Source organism: Aptenodytes forsteri, unplaced genomic scaffold, assembly GCF_000699145.1.
Source record: "Aptenodytes forsteri isolate BGI_AS27 unplaced genomic scaffold, ASM69914v1 Scaffold76, whole genome shotgun sequence".
NCBI classification, from domain to species: domain Eukaryota; kingdom Metazoa; phylum Chordata; class Aves; order Sphenisciformes; family Spheniscidae; genus Aptenodytes; species Aptenodytes forsteri.
This window is the reverse complement of record NW_008794444.1, coordinates 265166-279568: the sequence shown is the minus strand read 5'-3', so window position 1 is coordinate 279568 and position 14403 is coordinate 265166. Positions and strand designations below refer to the sequence as shown.

General features: G+C 38.5%; 1 protein-coding gene across 1 annotated transcript in view; it reads left to right on the top strand.

Moving 5' to 3' along the window:
* KIAA0586 (KIAA0586 ortholog) overlaps positions 1-14403 on the top strand; it is a 76192-nt gene that overhangs the window by 37498 nt on the left and 24291 nt on the right. Inside the window, exons 25-30 of the mRNA XM_009289824.2 lie at positions 73-320; positions 801-877; positions 3610-3744; positions 5389-5569; positions 8708-8847; positions 13215-13302. Coding sequence (XP_009288099.1) covers positions 73-320; positions 801-877; positions 3610-3744; positions 5389-5569; positions 8708-8847; positions 13215-13302 — 869 coding nt within the window. The remainder of the gene's footprint in view (positions 1-72; positions 321-800; positions 878-3609; positions 3745-5388; positions 5570-8707; positions 8848-13214; positions 13303-14403) is intronic.

Sequence of the window (14403 nt, the reverse complement as noted above, 5' to 3'; positions counted from 1 at the left end):
TTCATTTAAGACTTTAGTCTATGTTGTTCAATGCATTTTGTTGTATTCACAATGCATATTCTTACATTTTAGTGAGATGTCAGTGGCTAATGATGAGGAGCCAGAGGCCTTGATTTTACCATCTCAGCAGTCGTCAGCAAGGCCCTTCGAATCGCTTCCTTGCAATCCACAGGTTCCATCCCCTGTGCCTACAGTTAGTTCTGGGCAGTCCACGCAGGAGAGCAGCCTTACCCTCACAGAAACAGAAACAGAAACTGCAGACAGACCCATCTCAGAAGGGGAGGTACTCTTCAGCTATGGACAGATGCTGGCTGCAAGAGGTAACTAACTAGACAAATTAGTGGAAATCAGAATTTGGATTAATTTGTTTTTCTTTATAAAATTCTATTCCAGTCTACTGAAGTTACATTTCATATATTTTCTGATAAAATTGCAAGCATTAACCTGGTCTCTAACTTTCTGTGCATGGTTTTGGATTTAAGAGACCTTATTGCTCTTTTTCTTGTTTCTGAGCAAAATGCTTCTGCTTACTAATGAAAAAAGATTAAATCTGCTCTTTTGTCATAATATCATTGGGACTGTCTTGCACAAGTACCATGTCGTATGAAGTTTTTGTTGAAAGCAAAGGATAAGAGCGATTTTCTTGGAAGCTGAAAATATGTCTTTATAATACACATCCGGTAGTAGGAATTTCCAACTTTACTAAAGCACTGTGTTGCAATTATTAAAGAATGTGGCCTTGGCTTTCTTTCATATAACTTGCATGTTTTTTAGTATTTGTAACTTAAAATATTTTTCAGCATTAGCAGAAGGAGGACTGTCACTTCCAAACCTCGCTGAGAGCTTAACAAGTACTTTACGAGATGCCAACGAAATGGTAAGGAAATACTTCACAAGGATATGGAGTTAGTGTGGTATTCTACCTTGAGCATCTTGAAAAATTGGATGTGCTTTAAGCATTTTAACTTATAAACTTTTTAAATTTATGCTTTTAAACTGTACACTTACAAAGAATGTTAGAATTTCAGAGCTCCAAAGAAAAAGAGCACATTATACAAACTAATTTATATTAAAAAAAAGTTGAATGATTTATATACTTCTGTAGGTCAGAGATAGCTAATATGCATTTTCATCTCTTTATTGTTTTTAGTTTTAAGACATCTTAAACAGATTAGAACATTGTTATGCTCTGAGCTGTTTCAGCTTTGAGCCATCTTTTAATTGCTTGTGTGCTTAAATTATTGAAGTAGGTTAGCTGAGGCTGGAGCTAGTTAAAGCTGCTTAGAACTTCAGTATAGTTTTTTATCTGACATCTACTTTAGTCCATTGTCCTGGAAGTCTCCCAAGTCAAGGTATTCTCCATTCCCTTTCTCTTTTAACACTTTTCCTCAAATGCCTGGACTTTCCCTCTCTGACTTTGTGTAATGCCTCTTGGTAGGACATAGCTGTCATATAAACGATAGTGTCAGGTAGAGTAATACTGTGCTTAAACCAAACTGTTTTCTTTATGAAAGAATAAAAAAATTGATAGTGAAATTGTAATAGTATTGGTTGGAAGGGACCTCCAGAGGGATTTCTGAAATCTTCCTGGGCTGCCTCTGCAATGCTGTATGGCTCTTCTGGAAGATGTCCAGATAGTTGAAATCTGCCATGAGGATGAAGACCTGCAATCATCAGGCCCCTGTTAATGTATTGTAGAAAGCCTCCTCTTGCTTTCTGTTGGTCAGGTGCTCTGAAGCAGACCCTGCCCACAACATCCCCAGTGTTCCTTTCCCCTCTCATCCTGACTCAGACCATCAATAGGCACATGGAGGTCTGTGAATTCAAGGAATGATTTGACCTGGGATTGAAAAGTGGCTGAGCTACTGGGCTGACAGGGTTGTGGTTGGTGGCACAAAGTCCAACTGGAGACCAGTCACTAGTGGTGTATGCCAGGGGTCAATACTAGCGCCAGTGTTGTTTAACATATTCAGTAATGACCTAGATGATGGGACAGACTGCATCATCAGCAAGTTTGCAGATGATACAGAACTGATTCATACACCAGAGGGTTGTGCCACCATTCAGAGGGACCTCACTGGGCTGGAGAAATGGGCTGACAGGAATCTTAAGTTCAACAAGGGTAAATGCTATGTCCTGCACCCAAGGAGGAACAACTCCATGCACTAGTACATGCCGGGGGCTGACCAGCTGGAAAGCAGCATTGCAGAAAAGAACCTGGGGATCCTGGTGGACAAGTTGAACATGGACCAGCAATATGCCCTTGTGGCAAAGAAGGCCACCGTCATCCTTTGCTGCATTGGGAAGAGCATTGCCAGCAGGTCAAGGGAGGTGGTCCTTCCCCTTTAATCAGTACTGGTGAGATAGCATTTGGAGTATTGTGTCCAGTTATGGGCTATCCAGTACAAGAACGAAGGTTTTAGTGGAGTGAGTCCAGCAAAGGACTACAAAAATGATTAAGGGATTGATGCATCTGTCATACTGAGAGAGCTTGGATCGTTTAGCCTGGAGAAGAGAAAGCTGTGGGGGGATCTTACCAATGTGTATAAATACCTGGTGGAAAGAAGTACGGAAGACAGAGCCAGACTATTCTGAGTGGTACCCAGTGAAAGACAGGAGGCAGTGGACACAAATTGAAGTTTAGGAAATTCCTTTTAAACAGGAAATGTTTTTACTGTGGGGGTGGCCAAACACTGGAAGAGGTGCTGCCTTGAGCAGTTGGGTTGGGCTAGACAATCTCCAGAGGTCCCTTCCAACCTCAATAATGCAAAGTTTAAATGTCCTAGAGTAGGAGTCCACTTTTCTTCTCCCTGCCTATCCTTCCTAAACATTTCTACCCATACATGGCCATACTTCACCAGTGCGTATTTTCCCATCTAATATCCATGATTTCATTCATGTCATAGTCGTGAGACTGTGCCCTGAACTTGCAGATCTTTCTGTCTGTTGTCCAGACTTTGCCATGTGAGTGTATAGGCACCTGAGGAGAATGCCCTCCCTCTTGATCAAGATTGTGAAAGTTCCTTTTGTGGGCTTCCCTTTAGATGCCTCCTCTGTCTGCCACACTTCCTCTCTTAGACTCTGGGCTTAAGACTCTGTTATCAGGTCAACCTAAATTGAAGTTCTCTTCATCAGGTTACAAAGCTTGCTTGCTAAGATGTTCTTCCCTCTCTTTGTCAGCTGGATCGTAACTCCTTCCAATAGTCCTCCATCCTCAAACTAGGCTCTCTGGTTGAGGAAGCGAAGTCCGTGCTGGTGAGAGCAGCTTTGCAGTCAGATCGTTGCTAGCAACCAGTATGTGTGATGATTTAACTGTTTCCCTGAACTTTGGAGGCCTAAAGGATCTTGTTCTTCTCTAAGTATTGCAGTCTTACGTATCAAATAAACACTCTGCGTGTCTGTGGGTAAAAGGAGAAAAGCAGTATGTCGTCAGTTTGCTTATTTTTAAATGCCTGGATTTTCATGACACAAGTTCTCAGTGTGGAAACTGTAACAACTTACTATAAAAGAAAAAAGCTTAATTGTGAACTAAAGTAAGAATGATTCAAGTTCCTACAAAAAAACCAGTTTTGGATCATGTATTATGTGGATTTTGTTTCTCTGTTTTAGGATTATGATCCTCCCAGTGAAGGGCAAGTGGTGAGAAGACCAGATAAAGGCTATCACAGGGATCCTGTCCTGACTCTCTTAGCCAAATTAAATCAAGCACCTCTTGCTGCACAAGAAGGAATGTACCATTTGGAGGTAACTTACAGTCCTTTTCCTTCCAATACAGTAGTTTTAAAGTGATACTTTCTTACTCAAAAGTAGATGAAGTATTTCAAGCTTATCCTTCCTGTTGGCTATAGAACAGGTTCATACACTTCATTCCGTGCTGGAAGTGATCCCACTTCTGTTGGCTATGTTCTGGTGTAAAACTTTTTAAAAACACTGAAGGTTAAGCGTTGTTATAAACAAGTTAGCTGTACGTAGTATCAGACGTACCTAGTTTTCAAGGTGTGTATGTGACTGTTCCAGTGTATCAGATTTGTCCTGTCATTTTGAACACCAGGGAGGTTTTCTGTCACTTCAGCAATATAGGTGGTATGTTTAGCAATACAAGTTCATTGCACTTAACAGCCATAGGAGTGTTTTAGGGAGGTATGAAGAATAACTCAGCAAATGTTTACATGCACTTTTGCACTTGCTGTTGATACTGATCTTGGAACAAAAGCTCAAAATATTCATATTCAGTTGGCAGAAAAAACAGACTAACAGAAAAATATAACTATCTGCATCACAAAGGACAAAAGTAATTTTTTGTCACACATCTAAGTATTTTCTATGCGGAAAATAGTAGTTTGAACTGGGCATCTATTCTAACTGACATAGCTGGAGGAGCGTTTAAAGGACGTGAGCTGTGAATACTGCAATAGGGTTCATGGACACCTTTATGGCAGATCTTGCTTTTTGTGATTTTATTGATGCATATGCAGTTTCTTCCTTCTGGCTTGGTCAGTTTAGTCTAAATAATTACTAATTTTACTCACGTCCTTAACTGTTCCTTTGTCTGTCTTTATTTTACTTAATGAGCTCTGGTAGATGGACTTAGTGAAAAGCTTTCTACAGTGTCAGCGCTGAGTCTGACTGTAGTGACATTTTCTCATCAGCACTGCCAGTTACAAATGCATCTCTCATTTGCTTTTTCCCTTTCCCATAGTCACGGACCGCTCAGTCTGTCCATAAAAGACACTAATAAACTCCCCCTCCACCAGATTCTGGCAAGGTGTGTGCAAGCATACCTTCTCATTTATAAGAGAAAGAATATTCTCCTAGATGTTACTAGTATTGCCTTGGAATGATACATGTGCACATGTGTGTATGTGTATTCGACCTGTTTTCCCGCATATAGAAGCAAGCTGTTTTTTCTCTGCAGCTGTGAAAGTCAGAATCCAGAGAACCATCCCTATTTTAAGTGCCATCCAAATCTACTTAAAAATTGAGCTTTTTATCTGACATGCTATACAACAGAGAGTCAATAGCTTTTTAGATGCTTCCAGTGTTGCAGGGTCAGGCAGTCAACAGTGGCCATATGTGTAACATTAAAGACTTCATGCTAAAAATATAACTTAGGATCTGATCATGTTGGGATACCACTAACAAAATAAGTGATATTCTTTGGCTGTAAGTGATTCTTTTCTGTCCAGCACTGATAAATGTAGATCTTGCTTTCAAACCCAGTTAGATGATATCTCTTCAGTTTCAATTTTCTTTATTCAATGCTAATAGTATAGACTTAAGTTTATGTATGCTGTAAGGGTTAATGTAATTAGATAACAATGCCTGGTTTTGGAAGAAATACATTGGGGTTTTTTATACCTGCTGTTCTGATGTTGCTGTTCTATGTAGGATTCTGATGATAGTGTTGGGGAGCTCAGTGAAGGTCAAAGACCGAGGCTGACCAGAGCAGCAGAGAGAATCCTAATGGGACATTCAGTTTCTATGGACCATCCAACTGCTCGGACTTCTGAGAACAGACCACGCCAGGGTTTCCGTTCTCCATCGCCAGGGCAGCTTGCCCAAATTGGAGGTACAATTAGAGTGTTAACTTCTTCTCTGTGATGTTTATGTGGATTCTGAGTTTTTTCTATAACAATATCTAAAATAATTTCAGAGATTACGTTCGAAATCCAGTATTAAATATTTACGGGCAATTGCTGCAATGAAATGATTAGTATTCCTATTCTGAGAACTGGATTTAATTCAAGCTGTGTCTTCACTCTTCTTTGTCTGTAATATTCTACAGTTTGAACAAAAATCGTGCCAAGTACCAATTGTGCCACTTGCCTATAGAAAAACTGATTGTAAAGTATGTATTTTATTCTTTTAGTCAAATTCAGTTCTCAAAAACACTTAGTTTGACCATTCTTGAAGTCGGTTTCCATAGGACAGGTATTAACACCAGCAGTTCAAGCTACTTCTCTCTGTCCCCTTACACAACACTCCTCCTCATTGTTTTTATCACTCCATCAAGGTGATACTGCAGTGTCTCATAATGGGTAATATATTTTAGCTTCATATATTCCTGTAACAATATGGAAATTCTTTTTTTCCCAAATGGGTAGCTGAGGCGCACACATAGTGGCTTGTACAAAGTAGTGTAGGAATATGCTGCTGTGGTAAAGCAGGGTATTTAACTTATTTCTTTTCAGTTGAAACTAGTGCTGTAACCACTGGCCCATCCTTCCTCTCCCTTATCTTTTTATCCCAGTTTCTCTATTGTTATCTGAAAATGTACTTCTATACTTGCTTAATTAAACTGCTGCAAGCTCGTAGAAACTCTTAGTTTTGTTGAGTGTGGTTTTAAATATGATTAAGCTAAACTGAAATAATTATTAAGCTGTTACAACACCAGTGTGGTTGCACTGAATCATCAGAAGTTGTGTAAACTAAAGTGATCAAACAGCTGTTTTTCTGTCCTTTTAATTTTCACATTTATGAATTTGACAAGAGAAGCATATCTCACATTATCAGCCCTTGACCAGTAGGAAGTGGATTGAAATTGGATGTGTTCAACGTGTGGCAAAAATTATCTCAGAGAAATAGGAGTATTTGTTTAGTTTTGAACTGATTCACATTTGAACTGGTTATACAGAGAGTAGGCTTTTTAAGGTAGCTGTTACCTAACGTTTTGGCCCAGCTACACCACTGTCAGCCTTGAAAATATATTCTGGTACATTACATATTATCAAACTTTTACTTGAGAGTAGTTTGTTGAATGTTGTTTGGAGATTTGTTACGTTAGGCTTCCTGGCAAAGGATTAGGTAATGCTACTATCCCTTTCTCCAAGTCACTTGTTTAACACTGTGTTGTTAGAGTACAGTCAGCATTAAGAACACTGTGATGTGGAAGAAATTAGTGATCTAGATCAATCTGCTCTAAGTCCCTGATAGTGCTCAGGACCATATAGAGAGTTAGAAGATGCAAATTAATGGGAGGACCTGTCTACTAAGGGATATTTCTTTCTTACCCAGACTGTCCATAGCTGTATCGGGCATAACATGTTTGTATCTCCTCTCTCTCTATTTTTTAAATCTATTTAATTTCATTTAGGATGCCCTTTGTCTGTCCTGTAAATGTCTAACACTTTTCAAAAGCAGCTCCTGTGTGTGATGGTAATCTAGAAGCAGTGTGTTTCTCTAGTAACTTTTTATGTTCATCTCTCTAAATCTTGTAGTATTGTTTCTGTTGTCGTATTTTTTTAAAGGAGGCAAGGGACCTGAACACACTACCATAGGGGAATGCCCTGTGCTTTTACATAATCTGTACTAATCCCAGACTGAGTTTTGTTGCATTCTGATGATTTTTAAATTAGCTTCCCTCCCTCCCCACCTCTGAACACACAGCACAGTATTCACTGACATTGCTAAGGAAACAACATTGTATAACAGCTAGGATCTACTTTCAAGACAAGAGTGTTTTGATATCAGGGAGGAACACAAAATCTTGTTTCCAAGTCCTTTTGATAGCCAAGTCAACACTGAAGAGGAAACAATCTGTTCTTGGGGGGAGGTGGAAGGGGGGAAGGAATGATCTGTGATTGTTTCCACTTTTCTTCCAAATCTGTTGTATCCCTCCACTGGTATGTGAGATTGCATGTCCTTCAGTCTGTTGCAAGTCAGGACGAAGTGCTATTTCCTGATAGCCACAACAATTACAATGCAGGTCCATCATTTTATTACAGAATTATTTTTAGGGATAAAATTAAATAATTGTTACACTAATGGGTGTAAAAGTTCTTATATTTCAAGGTGTATATCTCTGTACTTATAACTTTGCAGCAGATACTCAATTTCTCTGTCAGAATGAGTCACTCAGACATATCTGTAAGAATTCTGGGGATCATGTGTCTATGGGTATCTTCAGTTTTGTGACAAGTTTTTATCTGCATTATGGAAACATGATCTCTGTTTGTAGGACGGAGAAGGTATTGCTTATGTAGGTATGTAACAGCATCTTGATGATCAGTCTTTCATTTATAAATCCTTGTTTTCAGTGCTTAAAGTCACAGATATAAAAACCAACATGCAAATGAAATGTGGCACATGTAGTCTTAAAGAGAACAATAATTACAGTTAATTAAGCAATAATTATAGTTAATTAGGCTTAAAATTCATTCTTTGGCTCTGTATGATAGCAGAAGGCTAAAGTTAGTTCATGAGCTGTCAGTACATCTTTCATAAAGATGCTTTACATGCTTGCAGGCTGCAAAAGCATGATAAATGCTGGATTATATAGCAAATTATCCCTTTAAAAAAGACTATATACAGGTTTCTTTTCATTCACACAACAGTGGAATATTTTTGTGAAGAAACCTTTCCAATCTCTTTCCAATACGTGTGATAAAGCTCATTAAGCATATAATGGTATGATGAACTACACAGCTTTGAAGCTATCATCAATGCTTGCCGTGTTAGAAATCTACAGATGATAAAACTGATTTATTTTTTTCAATTTCCACAGACGTGTGTTTCTTATTTCTTTTTTCCCCACAAGAACAATTTAAGGGATATACAATGAGCCATGTAAGGAGGAAATAATTCTCTTTAACATTGCATGTCCTATTGTTGAATCTTGAAAGGCTCCACATCCTGCCACATGAGTTGATGCGGAGATTATTGCTCCAGCTCATCAAGGAATTTTTTTCTCTTTATCTTTCTCTCTCAGCAGAAATTCTTGGAGATGCAGATACAAGTCATGGTCCAATGCTTCTGGCCGAACTGGAATCACAACCAGTTTCAAATCCTGTTCTGCAAGCAGCCCAACCAAGCTGCGGAGTGACATCTCTCTCAGAGGATCTGTCCCAGGTAAACTCAAAAGGATCTTTTCTATGACTAGTCAGAAAGTGCAAACTGAAACACAGGAAAATAAATTTTCCCGTTTTGCTGTGGTGACTGACATCACAGAACTGATGCATTTGAAGTGACCCATTCAGCTGAGAAACTGAAGTCAAAAGTACAGGTGTGTAATAAAAATGATTGCGTTTACTGTGACGGAATCCTTACAATATGCTTTCTGTTAGGCTCAGACTTTCTCTTTTACCTTTTTTGCACTTCCTCACAACTCCACTGGTCTCGCAGGATCTACTACTATACATACTCAGTTCAGATGGGGCATTCCAATATTTTAGGGGCACAGTGCTTCAAATGCAGAAGATGTTCTATATTAAAAATAACCTATTTCCTGATGTTCTATATTAAAAATAACCTGAAGTACCTTATATTGACCTGTCTTTTGTTTTATGTTTTTGAGCCTTGATGTGTATCGTGCCATTGGTGTCTGAGTAGTTCTTAAATATGTCATCTGAAGTGATGTGTTGCATCTTCAAAGAGGATTTTAAATGTTACACCTCTTTCACTTTGAGATCACCGGAACATACTATTTCTTGGAATGATTGTTCACAGGCAAGACTGGATTCTGTTAAACCGCTGTGTCTGTTGGGGTGAAGCTCATAGCCTTGTTATCGTTTCACTAGCCAAAAGTAAAAGGGACAGAGAGGGTAAAACATGGTTCCTTCTTTTATCACCATTAGCTGTGATAACCCAGTGATAGCTGCATCTCATGCTCTGGAGAATTAGCTTGATGGGGTTAGGATTGATTTTTGTTTGCCTGGGTACAGGGGTACAGGCAAACAAAATATGTTATCTTTAGAAACTTTTTCTTGCATCAGAACCCTTAGTGTGGGGTTTTTGCCTGCTGGCATGTAAAACTCACCCTCCCTCCAAACCAACCAAACCCCTGAACTTTGTGTGTGTGGTTTTGTTAATTTTGTTTTTTTCCCCCAAACAAAATTATCTCTTCCTGGATGTGGGTGCTCCTGACATAAGACTCTAAATCACTGTTTCTCACAGCTAAATTTTTTGCTTTTCTATGACATGATGGTGCCTATAAGCGATAACCACTGTAAACGTCTGTCCAAGACGTGGCAAAGCCACACTCCAGAAGATCCTCTACAAGATCTGTACATCCTTCTCTGAAAAAAACAAAACAAAAACAAAAAAAGAAAACAACAAACCCTGTACCAGACTTGATTTGAAAGCTTGTTTTGACAGCATCTATCTACTATGTAACAATGATGAACCGTTCCCCTAGTTTCAGTTAGGGATGGCATCTGTATTCAGATCGACGGCTGGATCGGCTTAGTCACCTGCCTGTAGGAAACAGATTTTCTGGTAACATAATATCAGCTAAGAGAGCAAGAGATACTCAGGCTTCCAAAATGATTCATTCTATGCACTGTTGAAGGCGATAATCACTTTAAACTTCTTAAAAGATTTTCTCCCAAGTTAGTCACTGACTGACATCAGTTGTTTCACATCTTGTTTTTCATCTCTAGGCAGTGTTTGCCTTCATTGAAATGAAACTGTATCAGCTACGTACAAAGCAAGAAGACGAACCTATTTAGGAGCAAAACTAGGCTTTTCATGGTGTTTGCTGAGAGACCTGAGAAAATACACTTTATGTCAGACGGTGTCCAGCTGGGCCTTGGGTTTGGTAGAGCTTTGTTCTGATTTAACTGGGAATGATCCTCCGGGATGTTAGGGTTTGTTATGGCAGAGCTTGGGTGGTTTCTATAATCTGTCTGAACAGGATCCTCGTTTCAGGAAGGTTGTGGACAGTGATGTGGAGCTGCCATATATGTACCACTTGTTTGCTCCCTGGCACAGGTGTGTAGATCAGGTTTTGACCAACAGAAGGAGCATTGTTTTTTCACGTAGGGCAGGAGCAAATGCCTTTTAGTCATGAAGAGTGAAGTCTGTGTGGTCACTCACTCCAAAACAAATAGCTTAAGTCGTACAGGAATTTTCTTATCTATCCAAATTCCTTGGCTGCTCCTCCATTTCTGGCATTGGATTTTTTGAGATTTATATATGCTTTTAGCCACTGTTAGACAGAATGCCAGACGAAATGCATCTTCGGTTTGACCCCTTCTGTCCATTCTTGTGCAACGATACAGGAATTGACTGTTATTTGCGGCCACTTTGCCCCTGTGCTCTTAGCCCTAAGAAGCAAGAGAATGACTAGAAGGAAGCTGGGCTCTTCCTATTCTAGGTAAATCATTTTGATCATGGGCGGGACATTAACACTGAGGTCATATTTGTGTGGCTAAACATTTCAAAGATGGTAAATCTAAATCATTTGAAGTCCCAAATGCATTGTTAAAATCTTAGAAAATCAGTTAGTTGCAAAATATTTTCATAATGTTCTTATATAAGTATGAATGTTTTTATACAATCAACATTTTTTAAGTGGGATTGTGACTTTGGTATTCTCATTAGCCTTCATTTTTAGTATTTCAAAAGACGTTTTTTTAATCTTCAGGAATGCATAATTGTAGGTTATGAATCTATGTGTTATCTCTCAACTTCTGTTTGCACCTCAGTTCAGTTTAAACTGGTTTTTGGTTTGTCTTATTAAAACTGCAAAACAAAAAACAATTCATATGGACTCATGAGTATACTGTTATGCTGCTTACGTTTAATCATAGAATTGTTTAGGTTGGAAAAGGCTTTTAAGATCATCAAGTCCAACCATTAATGTTCTATAACAGTGGTGGCCTTTGATCACATTTTCATGAGACCTTCCTGCTTTCAGAAAATCATCTCAACTCTTTCTTATCTTGTCAGCTTTAAATGATGAAGAGAGTCAGTCAACATCGTGGTGTGTAGAGGTGCCCAAGTTAGTGCCAATCCTAACTGGTCTATCCATGCACATAGTGCCTTGTGGAGAAGCTAGCTTGATCTCAGGTGCATGTATATTCACTTTTGTCAGCTTATGCTCGTCGCTGTGCTGGTGAGGTGTTGGTGCTTGTTAGAGATGACATGCTATCTACTAGTGTAGCCCTCTCTACGCTTTGTTTACTGGGGAGTGTAAACAAGTCCATGCAGCCATTGAGGAAAAGACAATGACTGAACGGCTTGTCTTTTTGTTCCTCCTGATTTTTGCAACACTGGCTTAAATGATCATTAAGTACATGAGAAGCAATATCATTACTGTTGACATTCCTGTTATCATTGGAGACAGTTGTTAGCTGAAAGAAATGGGAAGCCCTGATGGCGTAGTTGGCACCGTGCTTATTGTTTGCCAGGCATAAAAATTTTCTTCTTTTCATCTATTTTTTTGGCTGTTTGTTTCACTTGTGGCCTCCACAATTGTGGAGGGTTTCTCTTACAGAACTGAAGCATACTTTCCTTTACTTCCTTTTTAGCTTTTGGGGAGCAAAATACCACTGGTACTTTGTCATCAGGTCTTCAAGAGAATACCCGTGCCATTGCTTCTCAGGGCACATAATTTTCCCAGAAGTCATACAGCAATTCTGTCCATAGACTACAAATGCTGTGTGATATGCAAACATTTATGATCTTTCTTGTGTTCCTCCTTCTTTAAGAATCTTCATTAAAAAACTTATATTCATCTGTGGAATTAACAGAATAACTGATGAAATCAAATTTGTCTGTCTTAGAGAATGCTTAATTCTTCTAGGACTCCGTGACTCTATGTTTTGCACTTCTCATGTTTCCTGTCTACACGTAGTGGAATGTCCTTGGGCTACAATTCCTGTTCCAGTTAACACATAAGATAACAAGCGTACTTGACAAATATGATGTCTCCCTTTTTAACACGCAGAGCATTTGTTGCTTCTAAGAAACTGTTTTCCTATAGGCATTGTTGCAGATCTAGGTCCTGAAGAGCATTTCAGGAAGAGTGGAAAACGGTTTTAAAAACATGGTCAAGGAAGTAAATTTTATACTTGGCATGGGTTTTCCAACCTGCGTGCTGAAATTTTTATTTTTCTTTTCCCTTTCAACTTTCTCTTTTTTCTCAGGAGGATAATACCTAGGGAGAAGTCCTGGGTATTGAAGAAAGGCAGAGAAATCTTATGTTCTTTCCACCGCATGCTTTGGGTAGAAATTGAGGCTCTCCTGTGTCTTCAGGTCTAAATGGCTCTTTGCCATACCTACTGCTCCCAGGGCGTTCATCTAGAGGAAATAGCATTGCAATAGGCTCACTCAGATCTGAATTCTTTTGAAGCCGAAAGGAAGGAGAACAAGTGCATATCCTTTAATGAATCTTTAAAAACCTCTTTGGATGCTTCTTGACACTCCGCATAATTTTACTGTGCTTTTACATCAAAAGTCAGATTTATAATACAATTTTAATATATGATATATAGGAGGAAAGCCAAGGAGCTGCACAGGTTGAGACTGTGAGACCCCGAGTTATTCATGTGAGAAGGAAGTCTGAAGAGATGCAACAAGAAGGTAAATCAATGTCAATAAGCAAACATAGTTCTTTTGGTTAAGCATATCACTTTAAAATGTTGTTGTATACTGATGTGTAATAAAGTTCTGATTTTTTAAATTGGTTTTCATTACTATCAAATTCCCAAAATTCCCAAACATTTATATATCGTGTGTATATATCTGTGTACATAGTTATGGTATTGATGGGGTGCACTGAAAGGATTGGAAATTTATCTGTATGTAAGTCATCAGAATCTTTGCAAATAAGTATTTATCTAAATTTTTATTTGCCAAGAGCATTACAATGTGCATATTATGTAGTCAACTGAATCTTAATTGCTTTATAGAATGCTGTTCAGCAAACAAAATATTCATAAAGTTGTGATAGATGGCAGTGGTTCATACACATGAGAAAATGCAGGGGTACTAGGGGACAACTGAAAGATAATACAAAGTTAAGATGATGTAGATGTGGAAAAAAAAGAAGAGATTTTCAATGTTAAAATGGCCTGGTTTGAGATGGGCTTCAAGCTAGTGTGTAGCAGATAGTGATTTTCTTTTGTGAAGGACACTATGTATTATCTGTGCATAACCATGCTATTTTTTGAGGTTACTTACCAGTGTTTGTTAAAAGCATTAAGGATGTTGCATGAGAGAGAGAGAATATTTTTTGTTTATTGTAGTTCAAGTCAGTGTTGGAATAATATAGACTGTGCGTATTATTGCCATATTTAATTGTTTTAGCAGATAATACGTTTGTGGAGGTGGTAGAGTGAGATATGTAGCAGTTTTAATCTTGCATGCTAAGAACAGGAGTCTAAAAACCTGCATGTCTACACTATATGCCATTATAATTGCTCCACCCTAGTATAGACAAATTCTTCCTTCAAGCTCTTTTTAAAATAATTATTTGAACTTCTTCCATTTAACTTTTTTAAAACATCTAATCGAATTATAATTGTGATGGAATTATTTTGCTTCCAATATTTATAAGTGGTAAGAAAAGCCCTAGGCCAATGTTATTGGTCACCGGACTTGGAACCTAATTTCAAAACCATGGTTTACATATGAAGAAAGTTATGAATAATGTAAAGATTAGCTTCTATGGACAATTCGTGG